The sequence below is a fragment of the Chiloscyllium plagiosum genome, unplaced genomic scaffold (genome assembly GCF_037043375.1).
Source record: "Chiloscyllium plagiosum isolate Xiang-an unplaced genomic scaffold, Cpla_swu_hap1 HiC_scaffold_27, whole genome shotgun sequence".
Lineage (NCBI taxonomy): Eukaryota > Metazoa > Chordata > Chondrichthyes > Orectolobiformes > Hemiscylliidae > Chiloscyllium > Chiloscyllium plagiosum.
In genome coordinates, this window is record NW_028270165.1 from 7,021,088 (window position 1) to 7,045,917 (window position 24,830).

General features: G+C 45.7%; 2 protein-coding genes across 3 annotated transcripts in view; both read left to right on the top strand.

Annotated features, from left to right (window-relative positions):
* LOC148142977 (uncharacterized) overlaps positions 1-24,830 on the top strand; it is a 425,985-nt gene that overhangs the window by 198,775 nt on the left and 202,380 nt on the right. The window lies entirely within an intron of this gene.
* The window catches only part of LOC148142981 (uncharacterized), a 73,192-nt gene that overhangs the window by 15,838 nt on the left and 32,524 nt on the right, over positions 1-24,830 (top strand). The window contains exons 4-5 of the mRNA XM_087975768.1: positions 17,158-17,275; positions 18,691-18,936. Of these exons, the coding sequence (XP_087831894.1) occupies positions 17,158-17,275; positions 18,691-18,936 (364 nt within the window). The remainder of the gene's footprint in view (positions 1-17,157; positions 17,276-18,690; positions 18,937-24,830) is intronic.

Below are 24,830 nucleotides of genomic sequence, written 5' to 3' on the forward strand. Positions count from 1 at the left end.
CCCTTCCCGCACACAGAGCAGGAAAAGTTTCTCCCCGGTGTGCATCCGCTGGTGCGGCAGCAGGTGGTGTGACTGAGTGAAGCCTTGCCCACACACGGGGTAGATGTACGGGTTCTTGCTGGTGTGGACCCACTGGTGGGCCAGGAGGTGGTGTAACTGAGTGAAGCCTTTCCTGCAGAGTGCAGGTGAACAGCCGCTGCCCGGTGTGCAAACGCCAATGAATCTCCAGCACAGATGGCGAAGCGAAACCATTCCCACACTCCCCACATTTCCACAGTTTCTCCATGGTGCAGGTGCCCTCGTCTGTCTCAGACCTTAACAATCAGTTGAAAACTCACTCACGCTTACAGCATGTGTGTGGTGTTACTGGTGAACCCGCTGATAATTGGAACACTCTCATTCAGTCTGTAAAGCTTGTTCCAGTCACTACTCTGGTGTGTGGGTATGTGAGACTCTGAGTTTCCAGTCACACTGACGTTTAAAACCTAACTAAGCAGACAGACCTTCTCCCCTTTGTTTTCAAGGCCATCAATATCCACGTCCTCGTGAATCAAGTGACTGTCAGACTTTGATATGATGTTTGGTCTGAGATTTCTGCCGCCAAATTCTTCTCTTGTAATATTCCAGTGACGTGATTGCAAACGTCATCACAGTCAGTCCATGATAGAAAATCTGAACGTAATTCTAGTTACTGTGGAACATTCTTTCCTCTCAATCCCAAAGATCTTTGTGGAGATCTATTTGTAACTGTAAACCAACAGGGTTATGCGGCAGACTGCATACCTCCACGAAGAGTTCCTATGGACTCAAGTTGCTGAATGGACCTCTGTAGTGCAGTATTGACACTCTTACTGAAGATCTACAATATGCTGCAGTTCGATATTACAAGCCCAGAAACAACTGCAAATCAGACAAGGTCTTTTCAGAAGTTGGACCATGAATTTCTGAAGCTGCTGCTGTTCTTTCTCTCTCTCTCTCTCACGCAATGAAGATTGATCTTCACCCAGACTGGAACTTCTTTTCTCTGTCCAAATATTTGTGAACGCATCCCTTTTTTTGAAGGATGGCATGTTTCCTGATCATCACAATTAAAGGGGTGTCTTCCCCCTGATATGCAAAGGGACAGTCAGTCAGGGGAGGGCAGGGTCACGTCTTGTGTTGTTGTGTGGAATGTGTGACAGCTGCAACAATTCATCCCAACTCCTGTACTCAGTGCTCTGACTGATGAAAGCAAGCATGCCGAAAGTCGTCTTCACCGCCCTGTCTACCCATGACTCCACTTTCTAGGAGCTATGAACCTGCACCCCTACATCTCTTGGTTTGAAATACTGCATATGAAACAGATTTGGTGCTTATCTCGACTCTAATTCGGTATTTTATACTGAATGCCAAGACTGATGAAGGCCAGTGTGCCAAAAAATTTCTACCTGTGACTCCATTTTCAGAGAACTGTGAACCTGTACTCCAAGATCCCTCTGTTCCACTACACTCCTGAAGGTCCTGCCATTCACCATGAAATTCCTACCTTGATTTGACTACACAAAATGTAAGACCTCACACTTATCTATATTAAACTCCATTTGCCATTAACCTTAAACCTATGCCCTCTAATTTTGCCCTCATTCCTGAAGAAGGGCTTATGCCCGAAACGTCGATTCTCCTGTTCCCTGGATGCTGCCTGACCTGCTGCGCTTTTCCAGCAACACATTTTCACCTCTAATTTTGGACTCCCCCACCCAAGGGAAAAGACCTTACCTATTTACCCTACCCATGTCCCTCATGATTTCATAAATGTCTTTAATGTCACCCCTCAGCCTCCAAAGCTCCAGGGAAAATAGCTCCAGTCGATTCAACCTCTTCCTGTAGCTCAAACCCTCCAACCCTGGCAGCATCCTTGTAAATGTTTTCTGAACCCTTTCAAGTTTCACAACACCCTTCCTGTAGCAGAAAGCACAGAATTGCATGCAGTATTGCAACAATGATGGAACCAATGTCCTCTCTGAAGAGGATTTTAAAACAATATTTATAACTACAAGCAAATCAGGTTAGTTGGGCATGACTTTCCCATAGCAGTTTGTTTTGGTTGCCCTTAATTAACCTATGCTTTATAATATAAAAGAAAATATTTTGAGGGATGGGATTGCTGCTAGCAGTCCAACATTGCTCCCCATCCCTCATGGCCATTGGACCGAGCAATTGGCTACATGCTAGAAGGCAGTTGAGAGTCAACCACATTGTAGTAGGTCTGGAGTCATATGATGTGAGCGTGCGCACGCATGTGTAGGGTTGTGAATGGTAGATTTCCCTCCCGAAAAGAACACTTTCACAACACTCTGTAATGATTGGACAAAAACAACAGTTCTGGCAGAATCTATGAGGAGACGACAGTGTTACTGTTTTGAGTCCGGTGGCCCTTCAAAATTAGGCTGGATTCAAAACATTAACTGTTTTCTTTCCACAGATGCTGCCAGACCTGCTGCATTTCCCCAGCAATTGTGCCTTTTGTTGCTGATCTCCAACATCTGCAATTCATTGTCTTAGCCAATAATGGTTTCCTGGTTGCCAGTACAGAGACAAACTCTCACTTCCAGACCTTTTTATTCGTTGAAAATAAAGTCCACTAGCATCCATGATGGGATTTTAATTTTTGTTCTCAGAAGACCGAGATCTCTGGGCTACTTAACCAGTATCACTAGATCACAATCTTCCCTTCACTGACAGTGACATTGACAATCTTGTCCTGAATATTTTTCTTTATTCATTCATGGAACGTGACACTTGATCTCCCAAAAAATAACCAAGTGCCAATTCAGAGGGCAGTTAAGAGTCAAGAGTGACACATTCACCAAACTGGAAAGGACTGAAGATTTCCTTCCTTAAAAAAAGGTTATTAGTGAACAAGATAGGTACTTATGACAATTGATAAGATCACCAAAGCAGCGATAAATTTATATTGCAGATACATAAATTGATTTCAAATTGCATCGGGGCCATAGCAGCATCAATTTGAAACTCCAGATGTTAAATCCAGTAACAATGCCCAAATGCCACCAACTCCCTACAATCTCTAGGCTTCCCAACACTGACTGGTCTGTAATTGCCCGTTGCATCCTTTTCCTCCTTACTATTTACTATTCAATTCAGCCCATTGAGTTGACTCTGCCATTTATTCAGATCACGATTATTCTGGGAAACATTTGCTCCATTTTGCTGCCATTTCCCCATAATCCTCAATTCGCTTACTGATTAAAAAAAACGATCTCAGCCTTGAATGCACGTAACAACCCAGACTCAACAGCCCTCTGTAGTATCAAGTTCCACAGATTTACTGCCCTCAGGAGAAATTCCTATCTGTCCTAAACATGCAATCTCTTATTTGGAGGTTACTTCCTCTGGTCCCAGACTCACCCACTTTCCACATCTAGCCTGTCAAGTCTCCTCAGAATCTTGTACGTGACAATAAGGTTACTTCTAATTCTTCTAACTTCTAATAAGCACAGGCCCAACCTATTCAGCTCTCCTCATAAGACATTCTTTCCATACCTGGTATCATCATGGTCAACCTTCTCTGGACTGCCTCCAATGCCAATATATCTTTCCTCAGGTAAAGGGCCCTAAACTATTCACAGTATTCAGTTGTGGCCTGACTAATGCCTTACATAGGTTCACTATAACCTCCCTACATTTCTACTCTATTGAAAAGGCCAACCTCCCATTTGCCTCCCTATTACTCACTGAAACTGGATGAAAAGATTCGTGGATGTGATTCCAAATCCCTCTATTCTAAAGCTTTCTCCATTTAATATTCAGTTCTTCACCTCCTGACAAACTGCATTACCTCATTTTCCCATCTGCCAAGCTTTTGCTCATTTGCTTAACCTGTCTATATCCCTCTCCAGATATCTAATGTCATCCTCACCACCTGCTTTCACATCAACGGTCTCTTCTGCAAATTTCGCAATAGTACATTCACTTGACTTATCCAAGTAATTCGTATATATATTGTAAATAATGTTGGCCCCAGCGCTGATCCCTGTGGTACACCACTAGTTCCAAGTTGCCATCCTGAACATACCCCTTACCACAACTGTGGTAGTTAGCCAATCCTCTATCCATGCTAACATACAGCCTCCAACACCCTGGGCTCTTTGATTATTTCATGAGATGTGAATATCATTGACTGTGCCAACAACTCTTCCCAAATTGTCCTTGAAAATGTGGTGTTGAGCTGCCTCATAAATTGCTTCACAAATATGACGTGGACCACCACAATGTTTAGAAGTGAGTTCTAGCATTTTGGTCAATAACAGAAGTAATGCGATATATTCCACAATCGGAATGCTGTGCTCACACTTGTTTGTTCTTGGTGGTTGAAGTCATGGCTTGGAAGATGGTTTTGAAGAACCACCACTCATAAAATCAAGCCAGACTGATAGATTGTGGCCAGAGACTCTGCCACTTTGACTTTCCTCATCAATCACCCTGGGCTCTTTGCTTACTATTTCATGAGATGTGAATATCATTGGCTGTGCGAACAACTCTTCCCAAACTGACCTTGAAAAGGTGGTGCTGAGCTGCCTCTTAAATTGCTTCACAAACATGATGTGGTCTGCAACAATGTTCAGGAGTGAGTTCCAGCATTTTGGTCAATAACAAAGAAACAATGCAATATATCTTGCAGTCGGAATCCTGTGTTCACACTTGTCTGTTCTTGGTGGTTGAGGTCATGGCTTGGAAGGTGCTTTTGAAGAACCACCACTCATGCAATCAAGCCAGACTGATAGATTGTGGCCCCAGACTCTGCCATTTGATTTTCCTCATCAATCTACATTCCTTCCAGCCATGTTTCAGTCTCAAACTGCCACGCAATGCCTTCTGTTACAGCTTCAAGGTAAGAATACACAAGATAATCAATCGTATTTTGGGTTGTATAAATCTTAGCCTGCCAGAATTATTTTCTTAGACTTTAATTAAACTTTAATTAGACTTTAAATTGACTGCATGAAATGGTTTGTTGGTCAGACTTGAATCATCATGCTCAAAGGAGACAATGCCAATAATATCATTATACTCCTCTTTTTGTTAAAAAAGGTCAAGCTCTTGATTTATTTTTACAACTTACTGGTATTCACATCTGCACATTCAATGTCAAACTCAGACATCATAAATGAAATTACACCATTAATTTGGTTTTACAACAATCCAACAGATTAATTAATAACACACAGTGAATACCAAGGCTGATTAATATGAAATTAAATTTGACCAAAAAAGAGAGTAAAATCAAATGGGAGATAACAAATGGGGGAAGGGCAGAAGGCAAGAAATGCAGCATCATAGAAGGTGCTGCTCCAGGGAGTGTATTTTACCAACTACAACTGCTCAATATAAACAAACACTCTGACATGACCCTCCGGTTTTAATGTAAACCATAGCCCCATACAGTAGGTACCATTTAAATAAGTTAATAGATACAAGCCTTGAGCAAATCCAGCCTCCAGCCGGACTCCCCGCTTCTTGGAGCTCGGACCTTCCTCCAGCTCCGGGGGGTTGTTGAGCTCCTGGGCTCTGGCCGCCGCCGAAGAAGCCGCGGGGGCGCCGACTCTCTCTCTTCCACCGCCGACATTTTTAATTTGTTTTCTCGTTCACCCGGTAACCGTCACCTCCCCCTTCCCGGGCCCCGGGAATTATACAAAAATAAACAATAAACCCCACCGGGGACTGTCTCCTTTTCTTCACAACTTTTGTTTGAAAAGTTCCGACTTTAATTTGAAATGTATTTTAAAGATATTTTCTGAGGTAAACGGTGCCTGTCTGCCCCCCTCCCTCCGTCAGAAACCGCCCGCTGAGTCGATGAGAAAACCGCAGCCTCGCGCCGCCATCTTTGGTTTTCTCTTCTTTCCGTTTCCTCCTTCAGTGACGCGCGTCATCCGCGCCTCCTCCAATCAGAGCGCATCTTACTCCACCTGACCAATGGCGGCCGGCTTTGCAGTCAAAAAGGAAGCCACAACCCGGATTGTCGCTCTCCGATTCGTCCGCACCGACCGCAGCCTTTAGGATTGGTGGAGAGGTTCGCAGGCCCTTCACTGTCCCCGCCCCTTTACTACAATGGGCTCGAGGGGGACAGGAGGAAGGTGTTCTCACCCATTCATTCAACAGGAGATGGGCTCAATTTACTGTAATGGGCTGTGGGGGTACAGTGGTCATGTCTCCTGTTGAGGAAGAAGATGTTTCCTCTCATTCAACAGAAGAGGACCTATTTACTACAGAGGGGCTTTTTTGTGATGAAGCTGTAGTCTCCCATAGAGCCCTGAGGCTCAGGTTTAAATCCCACTGCTCCAGTATGTGTAATAACATACTCAATTTTTTTTCAGTCATAAGTCACACAAACTATAGTCCAACACGTCTATTTGAAATCGTACGCGCTTGGAGCGTAGCCTCTTCATCAGGTGAAGACATGGAAAACAAAACGTGCAGGAAAGAGAATTCAGATAAATGATCAGCCATGGATGGTGATGAAAGACAGAGCATCTCAACAGTCAATTGCCTATTCCCATTCCTATTTCTGATCTTCTTAGTACATGAGTTGTGTATTTTCCAAACATTAATTTTATTTCCATGGTTTAAAAATGAATATTTAAGAATGGTCAGTTTATTCTTTCTCACTTGAGCACATTGTGACCCACAACTGCTAATATCATAGCCCCTCTCATGAGATATCAGGGGAACAATTCATGAACAAAATTTGACACTGAGTCACTCGAGTAGACACTTGAACAGAGAAAGCACCCGACAGTTATTGGGAATCTAAAGGTTATTGAAGTGAAATGTTTAGAGCAGGTGAACACTCCCAATAAGGGAACTCACCTGACTGACCTAATTATAATCACCCACAGTATCCAGTACTACTCTTCACCGAACACTGATTACTTTCCTTTTCAGTTTAATGATCCAACTATCTTTTGAATGCCATAATTGAATCTGACTCCAACACTCTCTCTCGCAGACCATTCCAAAGGTCGAAGATTTTCAATCATTAATGAAATATGTTCTGGATCTCTTCCAAAACACAATTCATATGGATCTTGCTTCAAATCATTTGCAGTAAGTTCTTCACATGGACAAATTTGCAGCTTAGAGCATTTGTTTAAATTTTATATCATATTGGGGTGGCACAGTGCTTGGCATTGCTACCTCACAGCACTAGGAACCCAGGTTCAATTCCAGCCTCAGGTAAGTGTCTGTGTGAAGTTTGCATGTTCTCCCTATCTGCATGGGTTTCCTTCCACAGTCCAAAGATGTGCAGGTTAGGTGGATTGACCATGCGAAATTGCTCTGTGATGTGTAGGTTATGTAGATTAGTCATACTAAATGCAGGAGAACAGGATGATCCTGGGTGGGATGCTCTTTGGTGTGTCAGTGCAGGCTCAATGGGACAAATGGCCTCTTTCTGCACTGTAGGGATTTTATGTATCTCTGTCTGATTTCTTGCACATGCTACTTTCTGAAAGGGACATTTTACACTCATGTTCAGTACTGCAGTCTCTACATTTTCATACATACCTCCAAATTAGGTTTGAATGAAATCCCCCATTTCACTCTATTTTAGCTACCATTCCCCCCCACCCCTTCCATTCCTAATTCATTTTTCCATTACCTGTGTTATGATCCCCTCCTCTTTATATATATTATTGTAAACAGGCTAAATCTAGTTACCATGTCTCTAAAATATGAGATGAAATATGATCGCATACTTTGAGTCCATTACTACAGTTTGTTAAGGTCTCTTGCCAAAGAGAACTCTTAATCCTGCATCCTTCGGTAGGATTATATTAGGATATCTGGTCAGCATGGATGAGTTGGATTAAATGGTTTGTTTCCGTCCTGTGCAACTCTATGACTATGGAATAAGGGCGAGGAGCAGGCAGGTGGGACTAGTTTAGTTGGGGATCATGTACTGAACGGTCTGTTTCCAGGCTGTATGACTACACAGCCTCAAATGAATGGGGATCAATCCCAGAGAGATATTAAAGGTCTCGAGCACCACCTTAGGCACATGTGTGGACCCCTTCCAGATAACAGAGCAGTGGAGCACTGTGAAGTTCAGTACATCAGTTAGCCAGCAAGTTCTCTTCAGGAGACTTGTCTCGAGAAAGGAAGCGGTTTCCTGTCCCATCAACTGGACTGTGGATCAGTTTGGAGCAGGTCCTATATCTCTGACAACATCAGTGGCCAGAGTCGAGAGTGTGGTGCTGGAAAAGCACAGCAGGTCAGGCAGCATCCAAGGAGCAGGAGAATTGACGTTTAGGGCATAAACCCTTCATCAGCAATGAGGCTTGTGGGCCGGGAGCGCTGAGAGATAACTGGAATGGGGGGGTGGGGGGGGTTGTTGGGGAGAGGTTAGCTGAGAATGCGATAAGCAGATGAAGATGATTGGTCGGAGAGGAGGGTGGGGCGGATAGATGGGAACGGTGATGGACAGGTCAGGAGGGTGAGTGGAGGCTTGGGGCTGTGATCAGGGGTGGGGGGGGGGGTGGAAGAGGAGGAGGAGGAGGAGGATACATGAGGAAACTTTTGAATTCCACATTGATTCCATGTGGTTGAAGGGTCCCAAGGTGGAAGAAGAGGTGTTCTTCCTCCAGATGTCAGGTGGTAAGGGTTTGGCGATGGAGACAGCCCAGGACCTCAATGATCTTGATGGAATGGGAGGGGGAGTTGAAGTGTTCAGCCACAGGGCGGCGATGTTTGTGGGTGTGGGTGTCCCAGAGAGGTTCTCTGAAACAATCCACAAGTTGGCGTCCTGTCTCTCCGACGTAGAGAAGACCACATTGGATGCAATGGATACAGTGGAGTACACTGGTGGAGATAGAGGTAAATTTCTGTCAGATGTGGAAGGATCCTTTGGGGCCTTGGATGGAGGGAAGAGGAGTGGTATGGACACATGTTTTACCCTTCCTGTGGTGGCGGGGAAGGGGCCGGGAGTGGGATGTGGGCTGGTTGTGGGCGCATGGACCTGACGAGGGAGTCGCAGAGGAAATGGTCTCTCTGGAATGCTGGTAGGGGTGGGGAGAGAAAAATATACCTGGTGGTGGGGTCCGTTTGTAGGTAGCAGAGGCTGATGTGATGTATCCGGAGGTTGGTGGGGTGGAAGGTGAGGATGGTTGGGGGTGGGTTCTGTCCTTGTTCCGTTGGGAGGGGTGGGGTTCAAGGGCAGTATTGCAGGATGTGGAGGAGATGTGCTGGAGGGCATTGTCGACCACGTGGGAAGAGAAATTGCGAACTTGGAAGGAGGAGGCCCTCTGGGATTTTCTACGGTGGAATTGGTCATCCTGGGAACAGATGCGGCGGAGGAATTGGGAATAAGGGGTTACATTTTTACAGGAGGTGGGGTGGGAGGAGGCGTAATCTAGGTAGCTGTGGGAGTCGGTGGGCTTGTAGTAGATGTCCACGGTTAGTCGGTAGCCAGAGATGGAGAGGTCCTGGAAAGGGAGATGGTCCAGGTGAATTTGAGGTCGGGATGAAAGGTGTTGATAAAGATGACGAACTGTTCAAACTCCTTGTGAGAGCATGAAGTGGCACCAATATGGTCATCGATGTACTGGAGGAACAGGTGTAGCTGAGGAAAATGGACTGTTCCACGTACCCGACAAAGAGGTAGGCATAGCTGGGTCCCATGCAGGTGCCCATGGCTACCCCTTTAGTTTGGTACATTGGTTTGGATGCCATCTGAGGTTTGTGTGGATCACTTCAGTGGGAACGTGCAGTCCTGGGCTCAGTGAGCAGCACTGCAAGCAAAGCTCACAGAATCCTACAGGGAAACAGGCCCTTCAACCCAACAAGTCCACACCGACCCTCTGAAGAGTAACCCACCCAGACCCATTCCTCTACTCCATTAGTCTACATTACCCCCTAAACAATACACTGCACCTACACATCCCTGAACACTCTGGGACAATTTAGCTTGGCTAATTCACTTGCTCATGTTTGGATTGTGGGAGCACCCAGAGGAAACCCTTGCAGACATGGGGGGAGAATGTGCAAACTCCACAAAGATAGTCACCCTGAGGGTGGAATCGACCCCCGGTCCTGGCGATGTGACACAGTGGCATTAATCGCTGAGCTACTGTGCCGCCAGTGAGCCAACCTGGGGTTGGGGGATGATGGGAGGGGTGTGGGGGTGTTGTCTAGCAGAAAACAAAGAGAGCTCGCTGATGCTCCCACTGCACCCACTGTCAGAGCGGGCAGGAGGTTCAGTCCTGGGGGTGACCCACAGCAGCATCGCCGGCGGAATCTGCTGGTGCCCCGTCTGGTGTCTCTGCAAGTTACTGGACGACGTGAACCTCCGCTCACACTCGGGGCAGGCAAACGGCCTCTCCCCGGTGTGGACCCGCTGGTGCCTCAGCAGGTTGGAGGCCTGGGTAAAGTCCTTCCCGTACTCAGGGCAGCTGAATGGTCTCTCCCCCATGTGGACCCGCTGGTGGTCCAGCAAGTCAGAGGAGCGTTTAAAGCTCTTCCCACACTCAGGGCAGGGGAACGGCCTCTCCCCGGTGTGGATGTGCTGGTGCCTCAGCAGGGCAGAGGAATTACCGAAGGCCTTCCCACACTCAGAGCAGCTGAAGGGCCTCTCCCCAGTGTTGACCCACTGGTGGGCCAGCAGGTTGGGAGGATTTGCTGAAGGCCTTCCCGCACTCAGGGCAGGGGAAGGATCTCATCCCAGTGTGGACCCGCTGGTGGGCCACGAGGGTAGAGGCCTGGGCAAAGCTGTTCTCACACTCGGGGCAGGAGAATGGACTCTCCGTTGTGTGGACCCGCAAGTGGACCATCAGGTTGGAGGAGCGGGTAAAACCCTTCCTGCACTCTGGGCAGGAGAATGGCCTCTCCCCAGTGTGACTACGCCGATGAGTCTCCAGGGCAGTTAGGAAACTGAAGCATTTCCCACAGTCGCCACACTTCCACAGTTTCTCCATGGGGCAGGATTCCTCGGGTTTCTCCATGGATGAAGCTTCAGCCGCACACAAACGTGTGTACAGCCCCTCCTCGGTGTGAATTCCTCTTTCCAGATCTCCACATCCTGCAACACCGCTGTTCGTGCTACATTCCCTGAGAGACCATCACCCCCTACATTTCCCAAAACAGCAGACTTGTTTGAAATGGGGACAGCCACAGAAGACTCCTGCACTACCTGCCTACCCCCCCCTACCTTTCCTGGAGTTAACCCATCTCCCTGACTGTAGTTGCGGCTTTTCTCCCTTCCTATAATTGCCAAACCATCATAGCCCCAGGTCTTGTAAATTCCTCATTACTTTGAACTGTCGCTGCAACTTATCCACGCAATCCAATAGGATTTGCAAGCAAACACACTTACTGCAGATATAATCACCAGTAACATGGATACTCTCCCTAATCTCCCACATCTGACAGGAAGAGCATATCACTCTCATAAAGGCCACTTTTGCTCCTTCACAATCTACAGACCCAGAAAATAGCACCGTCCTTTTGCTCTAAAAAAGTGCTCCGGGCTAACACAGTACTTGTGGTTTATATTTTTAAAATTTAATCAAGAGACAGATGTCAGTAAAACCTATAATCAAGAAAGAATCCACTCCATTCACGACTGCAGACTTACAGCTGGTTTACACTATACACTTCTCTGTTCCTGTTCTGTGAGCTCCCTCAAAAGGTTCCTCCATGGTCAGCTGTGAATTTTGCTGTTCATTAACCTTTCCCAGATGCACTGCAATGTCCAGTAACTGTGCAGATTCACTGCAGTGTAAATTTCCTTTTCTCTCTCCCTCGTTTTGGACTCCTATCCATGCCCTTTATAAACCTCTATAAGGTCATCTCTCAGCCTCCTACGCTCCAGGGAAAACAGCCGCTGTCTTTTCAGCCTCTCCCTATAACTCAAACCTTCCAACTCTGGCAACAGCCTTGTAAATCATTTCCAAACTCTCTTAAAGTTTCACAATATCTTTCTAACATAGGAGACCAGAACTGAATGCAGTATTCCAAAAGTGGCCTAACTAATGTCATGTACAGCCATAACATGACTCCCAACTCCCGTACTCAGTGCTCTGCTCAATAAAGGCAAGCGCCCCCAAACGCCTTCTTCACTACCGTGTCGACCTGTGACTCCACTTTCACAGAACTACACATCTGCACTCCATGGTCTCTTGATGCAGGAACACTCCCCACGGCCTTACCATTAAGTGTGTAAATCCTGCCCTGATGTGCCTTTCCAAAATGCAACACCTCACATTTATCTAAATGAAACTTTATCTACCACTCCTCGGCCCATCAGCCCATCCATTCAATTCTAATTTCGATTGAACTTTCTTTCCTCTCTTATTTCCTAAACGCTAAAAATCTCCATCCCACACAATCTCCCTCCATTCTCACTTTGCTGAACCTAACCCGTGCTGTACCTCATCCTGAAGGGTCTGGTTTACGCAGATTTACAGCCCACGCTTGGGGGATCTAATTGAAACATACAGAATACTGATTGGCCTGGACAGGGTGGATGTTGGGGAGATGGTTCCATTGGTTGGAGAGACTAGGCCCCAAGGGCACAGTCTTAGAGTAAAGGGAAGACCTTTGAGAACACAGATAAAGGGGAAACCTTTGTAGCCAGAGAGTGCGAAATCTATGGAATTCATTGCCACAGAGACCGTGTTGGGCAAGTCACTGAGTATATTCAAGACAGAGATAAATAGGTTCCTGTGTATCAAGGATATTGAGGGTTGCGGGGAGAAAGCTAGAGATGGGATTGAGAAACTTGTCAGCTATGATTGAATGGTGGAGCAGATCTGATTGGCTGAATGGCCTAATTTCTGCTCCTAGGTCTTATGGTCGCTTGCTATCCTGGAAATAGTGAGAGAGAACTGGGAGAAGGAGTAGGCCATTTGGTCTTTCAAGCCTGCACCAATATTGAACTGGATATGAATGTACCTACATCTTGGTGGATAGACTGGGACCTTTTTCACTGGAGCATAAGAGGTTGAGAGGTGATCTTATCAAGCTTTATAAAATCATGAGGGATATAGGTGAGGTGAATGATAGATGTCCTTTCTTTGAGTGGGGGTTTCAAGGTTAAGGAGCAAATTTTGAAGGTGAGTGGAGAAAGATTTTAAAAAGACAGGAGGAACACCTTTGTTTTCCCATAGAGAATGGTTCGTAAGCAGAATGAATTCCAGAGGAAGCGGGGGATGCAGGTACAGTTACATTTAAAAGACATTTGGATAAGGACATGAATGGGAATGGTTTGGACGTGTTATGGACTAGGCCAGACCACTCAAAACATTCTTAAGCAGGCAGCACAGACTGTAACTTTGCTATTTGTTTCAGTAAGTGCACAGTGAAAATTACCCAAAGTTAGCTTGGTTGACTATCAGGATTTAAAACAGATAAATGTATTCACAAGAATACAGAATGAAACACAAAGAACAGAATATAGAATACCCACAGAACTCAGTCTAACTAAACTAGACTTAATTATGCTGTTCCAAATGTACACAACAGTCCCAATTAACAAACCCCTTAAACATACAGTAAAACTGAAACAGAGGCTGACAGGTCAAAGTTAGAAGGGCAGGAGAGAGTTTAACAGCCACTGCTGAACTCACTCAAACAAGGCTTCAGATTTCACGACAGATCACTCGTCTTTCATTATGCAGGTCACTGCGAAAACATAAAAGCTTGGGCCTAAAGTCTCATCTGTTGACGTATAAACAAAAAAGCCGACCAATACCCTTTTCATTTCTGTACTAAACTATCTGTTTTGGAGCCCGGGGCCGTTTTACCACCACTCTGAAAAAAACCCAAGGACACGGTATCCTTGAGAAGAAGGACCAGCTTTTAGCAAAAGGACCAGCTTTGTGACAGAGGGATATGGGCCAAACACTGGCAGATGGGATTAGTTTAGTATGCGAACATAGCATGGACTAGTTGGACTGAAGGGTCTATTTCTGTGCTGTATGATTCTGCAATGGTCTCAAAACCATTTCCTTGCCTTCCCCTATAACCATCCACTTCTTTGTTGTTCAAAAGTCAGATGACCTCAGCCTTGAATATATTCAATGACACCCCCCCCACACACACCTAATTGCAGGAAGTCAACCCCATTTTTGAACTCAATTCCTATTGCCTTGCTGACTGCTTGCTGCACCTGTCTGACAACTGGTGCAGAAGGACGCTGACGTCCCTTTGTACATCCACACATCATTCTTGATGAAGGGCTCGTGCCCAAAACATCGACTCTCCTGCTTCTCGGATGCTGCCTGACCTGCTGTGTTTTTCAAGCACCACACTTGACTCTGATCTCCAGCATCTGCAGTCCTCACTTTCTCCACATACCAATATATTATCATTTAAACCATGCACATCCTTTCTGCCTTTTTTTAAAAGCAAGAGGCTTTAACTTTACATTGTGGTACTGCATTTGCTGTGCGTTTGCCAATTGAGACACAGACCTGGACCAACTTTTCCAGAGTCTGTCCCTCCCTGGATTCACTCCCTTTCCCTTCATCGTGCAAGTCAGCAACTGAATCCCAGAACGAAAAAGAAATGAAAAAGTGGGTGAGAAAAGAGAGTGCCGTACCCACAGATGTTGGGCAGAGTTGCAGTCTAGGGTGAAGCTCAATCTTCATCCAAAGAGAGGAATAACAGCAGCGTCAGAAACTCACGGCCCAACTTCCGCATTCAGACAAAGAGGCGGCTCTGATTGGCAGGAGGACCAGGCTCCTTCTGGTCCTCCGGGTCTCACCATTGGTCCTTCAGAAGAAAGTCAAGCGCCGTTTCCGCGGACAGCGACGAGCATGCTCAGTGCTTTTGCTGACACCGCAGTACATGCGCAGTTATTGCTGACACCGCAGCACATGCGCAGTGCTCGCTGACACAGAGAAGCATGCGCAGTATGCTCTGTGGAGGTGCTGGCGTTACTGACAGATTTTAAGCGTCCAAATGTCAAAGGAGAAAAAAAGCTGTAGCCACAATTTTATTTTTCCCTGTGGCTCGACATTTTATTCCTTTTGAATTTCGTCCGGCTTTGTATGTCTTTTCCCCAGGTAGAGCAAGTCCAAAACTAGACGGCATAGGCATCAGGGTCAGGATGGGTACCTGAATAGGAAGGTGTGAGAGAGACATGGGCGAAATGCTGTCAAATGGGTCACTAGATTAACTTAGGATATCTGGAGGGCACGGGCGAGTTGGACTGAAGGATCTGTTTCTCTGCTGTATGACTCTATGCATCTATTTCAATGTAAGTTTCAGAAACATGACTACAGCTTTTTAAAAAATAAATTCATATACTTTTAGATGTTAACAATGTTTCTGAATATATCATTTTAGCTGTTCTTAATTTTAAAGATCAGCCATTTCTTGCACACCCCTGTCTTCCAGGTAGAGTCATCACTATCAATTCTCTCTCTTTCCTGAGAAAGAGATACAGCAATCAAAGAGGGAACGAGAAAGCATGGGGGAATGGTAGGAGGGAGATAGAATGGACAGGGGAATGGGGGTAGAGAGAGAGAGAAAATGACGGGAGATGAGGATGGGGTGCAGAAAATGAGGGGAAGAGAGAGAAGAAGGCTGAGCACAGAGAATTGGTGGGTGCAGAGTGTGAGGAGAGAAAGTGGATGGGGACCAAATGGTTGGGGAACAGCACAAATCCCACCTTTCTCAGGACTGGTGTCAGTGTCACATGAATTGGAACCCATTCCACTCACAGCAGACATGAGGCAATCGTTTCTCAATAGCTGCTTGGCTAATGCAGTAGAATCATATAATCCCGACAGGCCATTTGGCCCATAAAATTCAGACTGACCTTCCAAACAGTATCCCATCCAGACCCACCTGTTTTTCCTGCAGTTCCCCATGGTTAACCAACCCTCAGTTGCACATATGTGGACACTTTAGCACGGCCGATCCACCCTGAACTGCAGATATTTAGACTGTGAGAAGAAACTAGAGCACCCAGAGTTAACTCACACAGACAGAAGGGTGAGAACGTGTTAAAGTCCACACAGACAGCTGCTCAAGAGTGGGACCGAATCCAGGTTCCTGACATTGTGAGGCAGTCATATGAACCACTGAGCCACCGTGCTGCCCCGAGATTTGATGTTCTGCTTTGTCCTAGTAGTTTCTAACTTCTCATATGCCCTCAACAGAGGCTCTCTCCTCCTGACATTGTTGGACCACACCCACTGCAACCTCACTTTCTCACTTCTCCAGCCCTGAGCACATCAGTTCCTGAATCCTGGCACCAAACAGACACCAATGCCATCTGTGCTCCTGCTGACAATTGCAGGGAACGGAGACCATCCCTGTCACTGTTCTGTCCCTTACCACCACCTCCCCCTCCCCAATGTTGTTTTTACTCCCACTGCCCAACCAGTTAGCTCCTCCCACTTGCAGCCCTCTATCAGATTCCCTTTACCTGCCAGACCTGCACTTACACCCTCCTGACCCTGTCCACTGATGCAAACAAAAGGCTCTCTCCAGAGGGGAATGACCGTCTCCCGGAATAAAGTGCCTGGTTAACTTTCCCACTTTACCCTCAACATGTCTGCAGCCTGGCCTCCAGCTCCATCTCTCTGAATGAATGTTCTCCAGGATGTGTTTGCCCTGGATCACAGCATCCAGAGCGTCCCACCTTCTGCAAATTGAAAGACAAGCCCCACTCTGTTCTCTCCAGTGTGTGTTGTATAACTGATAGCCAAGTTTGGAACCCATGAGTATGGCCTCAACAGGGACCTTGGTTTCATGTGACACTACAAGTGACCCCACTCATACAGGCTTGTACCCCATTACTCACACACTTTACCAAGCATGGTCGTATGCAAACACATGCTCTTATGCACATACATACACACTCTCATGCACGCACACACATCAGTTTATGGGGTGAAATTGCAATTGCAGAATTTTATTTGCAGATACATTATATTTTGCTCAAAAAGCACACAATCTTCAGGCAGTCAATCCATGTGACATGTTGTAAATCCCTACTTTGGAAACAGAACCAGTCTGACTCAAGATTGGGTTGCAGACAGACTCTAACATGAGTGAATCAGAGGGTTTTCTTTCCCCAGAAAATTATTTCATCATTAGATTCTGAACTCCAGATTTCTGACTGAATTCCAATTCCGCCATCTGCTGTGGCAGGATTCGAACCCAGGAGTTCCGAGGAGTCTCCAGAACTGGGTTGATAGTCCAGTCGATAATGGCACTTGGCCCTTGTTCCTTCAATCACCCTGCGATGAACTCACTGGTGCCTCCGCAGGTTGGAGGAGGGGGTGACGCCCTTCCCGCACTCAGAGCAGGTGAGCATGCTGTGCCTGGTGTGGACCCGCGAGTACGTCTGCAGTCTGGAAGAATTGATGAATCCCTTCCTGTGCTTGGAGCAGGTGATTGGACATTCCCTGTTGTGGAGTCGCTGGTGAACTTCTAAAATCTCACAACATATAATCAAGAAAGAACCCACTCTATTCACTACTGCAGACGAACAGCAAGGTTACACGTTAAAAACTACGCACTAATCTGTTCCTATGCTGTGAGCTCTCCTACACATGTTCCTCCAAGATCAGCTGTGAATTTTGCTGTTTGTTAATTTTTCCAAGATGTCCAGAGATACATGATTTCAAACAGCAAAGGCAGTAACTATGCAGATTCACTGCTGTGTCCATTAGTAGTATAGGTTTCTTTCTCTCTCTCTCTCTCCCTTACAGACCATGTGCTCGCTGCCTTTAGCTGTCTTTCTCCATTTTGAAAGTGCTGTTTTGTTGATTTTTTTACTCTAAAGTTCCAAAACAATGCAACAGCATATAAAACTTTAATTGCTGCTCCTGGAATTCAAGGAAATCGCCTCCAACACTGAAAATACCTCAAAAAAGGAGCAGCTCTTACAGCCACAAATTGTCTGGTCCTCCATCTTGGATTAGTTCTTGGTGAACATTCCCATCTCCCAGGTTACAGTTATTCAAATAATCTGCTTTTCTATTTTTGCTAGAAAAGTGGATAACCTCACATTTATCCACACTAAACTGCACCTGCCATACATTTACCCACTCACTCAGACTGTCCAAACAACATTGCATCCTCCTCACAGCTCTCCCTTCCACACAGCTTTGTGGCATCTGCAATTTGCGACATATTCCAATTAGTTCCCTCATCTAAATCACTGACACATACTGTGAATACCTGGGGTCCTAGTCCCAATCCCTGCAGTTATAAAACATCGATCTGACTGATCTCCATGACTGACCATACAAAATAGCAGATGTTCGCTTGACGTTCACAACTGACGAAGACCTGATAAGCAATTATGAACCACTGAATTACTAAATCACAGAAGCAGACCATTCAGCCCATCATGTCCATGCAGCTCTCGAAATGAGCTTTCTGACGTTGTGCCATTTTCCTGATCCTTCCTTGGAAACTGGTACATTACTTGTCATCAAATAATTTTCCAATGCTCTTAACTGAATCCGCTTCAACCACTGTTCCATGCGATGTCTTCCAGATCTATTTACTCACTGTGTGAAATTTCTTTCTCACATCACATTTTCTTCCTTGTAATGGATTTGAAATCTGCATTCTTATTCTCAATGCTTTTACCATGGTGAACAGTTTTTCACTGTCTTTTCTGGGTATGATTTTTCTCATAATTTTCAAAACTTATTTTGAATTTGATTTCAGAGAGCAGTCCATGAGGCCAAGCCTCATCAACAACACAGAAAGAACCGAGCATCTAAAGGCCCCTCAGTCATCACTGTGAGCCCCATAGCAACCATTGTTACCTGGGCGGCCATGCATTCCAAACCTGGTCTCTCAACATCACCATTATTGGCCCACAGTTTGGAAAACTGTGATTCTCTCTACGACTATAAAAATGAAACTTTTTTAAAAGCGGTTGTTGCTGAGAAGTTTAATCCTTTCTGTCCAGTAGGAAGTCAATGATGTGTTTGAATTTGAATGACTCGGTGAATTCCTTCCCACATGTGCAGCAAGTGGATCACCGCCACTGTGTGCCTGTGGGGATTACATTCCAGGTCAAACCGGGAATTGGATCTCTTCCTACAGCTTGAACATACCTCTGGTAACACTCCAGGGGGACTGTGCTTGTGTGGCACAGGTCAGATCATTGGCTGGCTTAGTCCTGCTCCTCGGATGCTGCTGGCCTGCTGTGCTTTTCCAACACCACTCTAATCTAGATTCTGGTTTCCAGCATCTGCAGTCTTTGTTTTTCCACAGTACATAAGGAGGCCATTCACACTTTCATGTCTATAATAGTTCCTGAAGCACCCACCTATTCTCCACTCCTATCTCCATCATCTTGCAACTGTCCAGCATCCTCAGTAGTGTAGTGGTTAGTATCCCCATCTGTGACTCAGGAGACTGTGACTCCCCGATGGGGAGGATTTGATATTTTTATGGATGTCTTGTCGCACAGAGGTAGTAATCCTAACCCTGAATCGGGTTCAAGTCCTGCCTGCTCCAGAGTTCAAAAGTTCACAAATATAGAGCAGAATTCGGCCATTCAGCCTATCAAGTCTGCTGCGTCATTCGATCAAGACTGCTCATCACCCCCATTTTCCTGCCTGCTCCCTTGAAAGGGTTCAGAAAAGACTTAGACTGATGTTTCCAGAGTTGGAGCATTTTGGAGAGACTTAATAGGCAGGGGCTGTTTTCCCTGGAGGTTCGGAAGGTGAGGGGTGACCTTATGGAGGTTTATAAAACAATGACGGGCATGGATAGGATAAACAGACAAGGTCTTTTTGATGGGGTGGGGGAGTCCAGAACTAGTCGGCATAGATTTAGGGTGAGAGGGGAAAGATGTAAAAGGGACCTAAGGGTCAACTTTTTCATGTAGAGGGTGTGCTTGTATGGAATGAGCTGCCAGAGGAAGTGGTGGAGGCTGGTACAATTACAGCATTTAACAGGCATCTGGATGGGTAGATGAATAGGAAGGGTTTAGAGGGATATGAGTCAAGTGCTGGCAAATGGGACTAGATTAGGTTAGGATATCTTTTGGCATGGTCAAGTTGGACTGAAGAGTCTGTTTCCGTGCTGCACATCCCTATGACTCTATAACAAATGTTCAACGAAGTGGTCTGCAATTTCCCACATATGGCCTCCCTCCCATTCTGAATACAGGTGTTACATTAGCATTTTTCCAATCCAATGGAACCATAAGATCATACGACACAGGAGCAGAAATTAGGCCATTCAGTCCATCGAGTCTGCTCCACCATTCAATCATGGCTGAGATGTTTCTCAACTCCATTCTCCAGCTTTCTTCCCATAACCTTTGATCCCCTTGACAATCAGGAACATATATATATGTATATCAGTCTTAAATAAACGCAATGAATCTTTCCCATGTTTAGAGATTTTTGGAATATTGTAACTAATGAGTTCACGATCTCCGCTGCCACTTCCTTCAGGACCCAGGGTGTAGGCCATCAGCACCAGTGGACTTGTCTGTCCTCAATCCAAATAGTTTGCTGTGTACCTTTACCCTCTCAAAGTTGATTGTTAAAGTTCTACCCCTTCTATAGCCTCTGACTTGCCAATTCTAATAGGAATAGTTCTGTTGTCTGCCAACGTAAAAATTGAGATCATTTCTGCCACTTCAGTGTTCCCCCATGAACTCACAGTTTTCATCTTCCAAGGTACCACACTGAGCTCAGCGACTCTGTTCCATTAGCAAACCAACAGAAGCTTTTGCTGTCCTTTTTGATATTTAGTGCGAGGTCTCTTTTGTAAGTTAACTTACCTATTTTTATTTATATTTTTTAATATCACTTTGTTTAGGTTTGAAACTTTCCTAATGTTTGACCCTTCCAGAGGTCCAGAATAACATTTCACAACAGGCTGAAAAGTTAAAAAAAACACTACGGTGAAACTTTTTAAAATAACACCTTTCTGGAGGCTGGGGGCCGGCAAAACGATCGCCCCGCCCCCATTGTCACCGATTGGTTGGTGGCCTCCACAGCCACGCCCCCTCAACCCGGTAGACGTCACATACCCCGCCCCTTTTGAGCTGGCGCATGTGCAGTGCAGGTCCTGCAGCGGGACTGAGGCAGTGTTCCTGAGTGTGGGAGCAGAATGGCGCAGGTGGCTGAAGTCATAAGAGCCGCTGGAAAAGCTGAGCAGGTCCGGCAGCTCGTGCCGAGAGAAATCATTTCGGGTCCGGTGACCCTCCTTCAGAACAGGACCAGGTTTCAGGAACATCCCGGGGAGGTCGCCAGGCCCGAGCGCCAAGACCTGGCTCCTGCCCCCGGGGAGAGGAGACGGTGAGACAGGGTAGGATTGGGAACCGCGGGAGGAGGGAGACTGGGGAGTTTATAAACTCCTAGGGGGAGGCCTGAGGCCGCGAATAAAATCACCACAGGCCCAGTGTTTACTTCACTGGCGAAGGCGCTCTCGGGTTGCCCGGGTAACCAGCCGCCATCTTTGTGCGGGTCAGGCGCCTGTTGTCTTGGGGCGGGGAGCGCGGGCGGCCATCTTGGTGAGGGCACCATCAACTGTCATTTCCGGGAGAGAATTCCAACCTCGTGGTAACCTCGGCCTTGGCCGAGCTTCATTCCCCACACTGTCCAGCGATGTGCAGGTTAGGAGGGGTTTAGCCATGCTAAATAACTGATAATCCCCAAGGATGGTCTGGTTAGTGTATGTTGACCATGCTAATTTACCCCCAGTGTCCAGAGATGTGCAGGTTAGAGTGGATTGGCCGAGGTAAGTGTATCCATGGTGTTCGGGGTTCTGCAGGTTGGGGTGAAGGTCTGGACCCTCTCAATTAGGTCTCTCGGTCCGAGATCGGTCAAAAGAATCACTAGGAGTACGGTCTATTTAAAGCAACGTTATCAGCTTAATGACATAAGGCAGCCTAGCACAGATTTGTCCAGCAACACAGGTTAAAAGCTTGTGTTCCGTGGCAAAATTACACAATTACATTCGAAAATTACGAATTATTTATTTTTGCGACAGCACAGCCTGAATTACAAGAAAAGACCAATAAAATGTAACAAGGTGACATGATTGACAGCAGGTTAGTCCAACGATATTTCTTGGGAAACAGATTGTTTTACCACAAAATCATCCCATGCTTGCCAGTTCAAGGTTAGTTCGAATACCAAATTACTTATGATTCATATTATGCAAACGCCATTGTTCTCTTTTATTTCTAAATCCAACCAACTCAGCAAAGCAACAATTCAAGTTCAATGTCAAATCATAACCTGAAGCTATTTTGTTATATTTATTTTAAAATAATATTTAAAATTGAAATGCAATTTTGTGGTTAATAAAAACCTACATACACCTGTTGCTCCTAACAACAGCCTAAATTCAAATTTTAAATCCTGATCTCAATAAAGCAGCAGTTGTCTCATTACCCAAAAGGGTGATACCACAAACGATATAAGTACGGTTTTGATGGCTAATAACTCCTGAAAATCCTACAGAAAAAAGTCACTGAGAGCTGCATATCCCAAAGAGTGATATTACTGTTTTGTAGAGCTTTTGGGTTCTTCCATTCTATGCAAAAGTCAGGGGAGACTATGTTCCTACAGTTACAGCATGAGGAGTACTTACTTTATTCAAAATAATAACCAGGTTTAGTATAGGTAAGGGAGGGACCTTGCCAATAAGAGGCATGCCTGTCTTTGTGACTTCCTTAAGGCTGTTCAATAGATAGGTAAGAGATGCAGTTATTGTCCCAGAACAGTTCCACCCATCCCATAATTGGGAAGACATTGGTGCCATTAGGGGTCAAAAAGTCTTTTGCTGAAGTCAGCACATAACAGACCACTTCATCCCTGACAAATATTCTATTGTGACTTTGAAGAAACAAATTGTAATCGAAAGATAACATTTCCCTATCTTCTCTATTGTGGTGTGACCTATTTGGATGGGGCAAGGCTTACCAGGGTAGCTCATAGCACAACTGGTATCAAACTGGCACACAACACCTTTACAGGGTAAAGACCATTTAGACTTGTTCTGTAAATGAACTGTTCAATCTCTGATGAAGCTGAAAATGTGTTGCTGGAAAAGGGCAGCAGGTCAGGCAGCATCCAGGGAACAGGAGAATCGACGTTTCGGGCATAAGCCCTTCTTCAGAAGAAGGGCTTATGCCCGAAACGTCGATTCTCCTGTTCCTTGGATGCTGCCTGACCTGCTGCCCTTTTCCAGCAACACATTTTCAGCTCTGATCTCCAGCATCTGCAGCCCTCACTTTCTCCTGTTCAATCTCTGACCACTGCAATAGTCATTCTTGGTAATGTACAGACCCTCGGCAGACAAGGACATCTTCCTGGCATAGTTGGTGCACAGTCTCTGGTTGCTCGGGATCGCACAGGTAAACTGTCCCTTCTTGTGCACCAATGCTGCAAGTCCACACCGCAGGGCAAGTTCGATCTTTATCATCCCCCCACATTGCAAGGGGCTCGTCTGATGAGCTTGCAATGATGGAGATGAACCCAGGGGCAGTTGAGAATTTAAAATTTGAATTTAGGCTATTGTTAGGAGCAACAGGTGTATGTAGGTTTGAAAAACCACAAAATGGCTTTTCAATTTAAAATGGCTTCAGGTTATGATTTGACACTGTGAACTTGAATTGCTGCTTTGCTGAGTTGGTTAGCTTTGGGGAAAAGAAAACAATGGAGTTTAATAATATGAATCATATGAATTTGGTTTTCGAACTAACCTTGAACTAGCAAGCACAGGATGATTTTGGGAGTAAAACAATCTGTTTCCTAGGAAATATTGGACTAACCTGCTGTCAATCATGTCACCTTATTACATTTGATTGGTCTTTTAAGGCTGTGCTGTCTCTTAAAAAACATGTAAATGATATGTAATTTTCGAAAGTAATTCTGCAATTTCGCCACGGAGCTCAGAAGCTTTAACTTCTGTGTTGCTGGACAGAATTGCGTCACACTGCCTTGCTTTATTAAACTGATAACTTTGCTTTGTACAGTCTGCATTCTGTTCATTCTTTGACCGATCTCGAGACAAGGGGTCCCGTCTGGGATCCAGATCTTCAAGGGTGGATTGGCCAGGCTAAATTCCCTCCATAGTGTCCAGGGATGTGTAAGTTCGGTGTATTACTCTGGGATAAATGTCGGGCAATAAGGGGAGGGATATGGGTGAATTACCATTCAGACATTGGTTTGGACTTGTTGGGCCGAGTGGCCTGCTTCCACACTGTGAGGATTCTTTGAAGGGAAGGGATTTTTGCAAACTGCTCTTCTTCCATCTGCTGCAGAGTTCTGCTCTCGGCCTGTCCCCGCTCCCTGCCCCATTTTTGACATCACAACGCGGAAGTGGCAGTTTCACTTTCAATGTGAAACACCCTCCTCTGGGCAACTCCTCATCCTGGGAGGGAGAGAGGGAGGGGGAAATCTGTTCACTTGTAGCAACTGGAGTGAATCCAAGGAGGGAATCTACTCTGCCAACTCAGGTATGTGTCTTAATTACCCGGGTGAGGAGGGACGGATGATAGCTATGGGGGAGGGGGAGATACTTCATTTTTATTTTTAAAATGCATCTGATTCCCACAAATAAATGCATCAGGTTCAAGTACAGCACGTGAATGATCCACATTGCAGCTTCAAGCTGGCTGCAACAGTTTTACATCCTCTGTTCTTGCTCCGTGTTGGCTGCAGCACATTTGGCTTCCTTCCCTGATCTCTTCTTTCTGCTACCCCCCCCCCCCCCCCCGAAGTGTTGATGCTTCCAAACTGACTATCAAAAGTTCAGGTTATACTTCCATTCTTTCCCAGTTTTCAAAACCCACAAAATACAACTTTCCCAATGCTCTGAGTATCGGA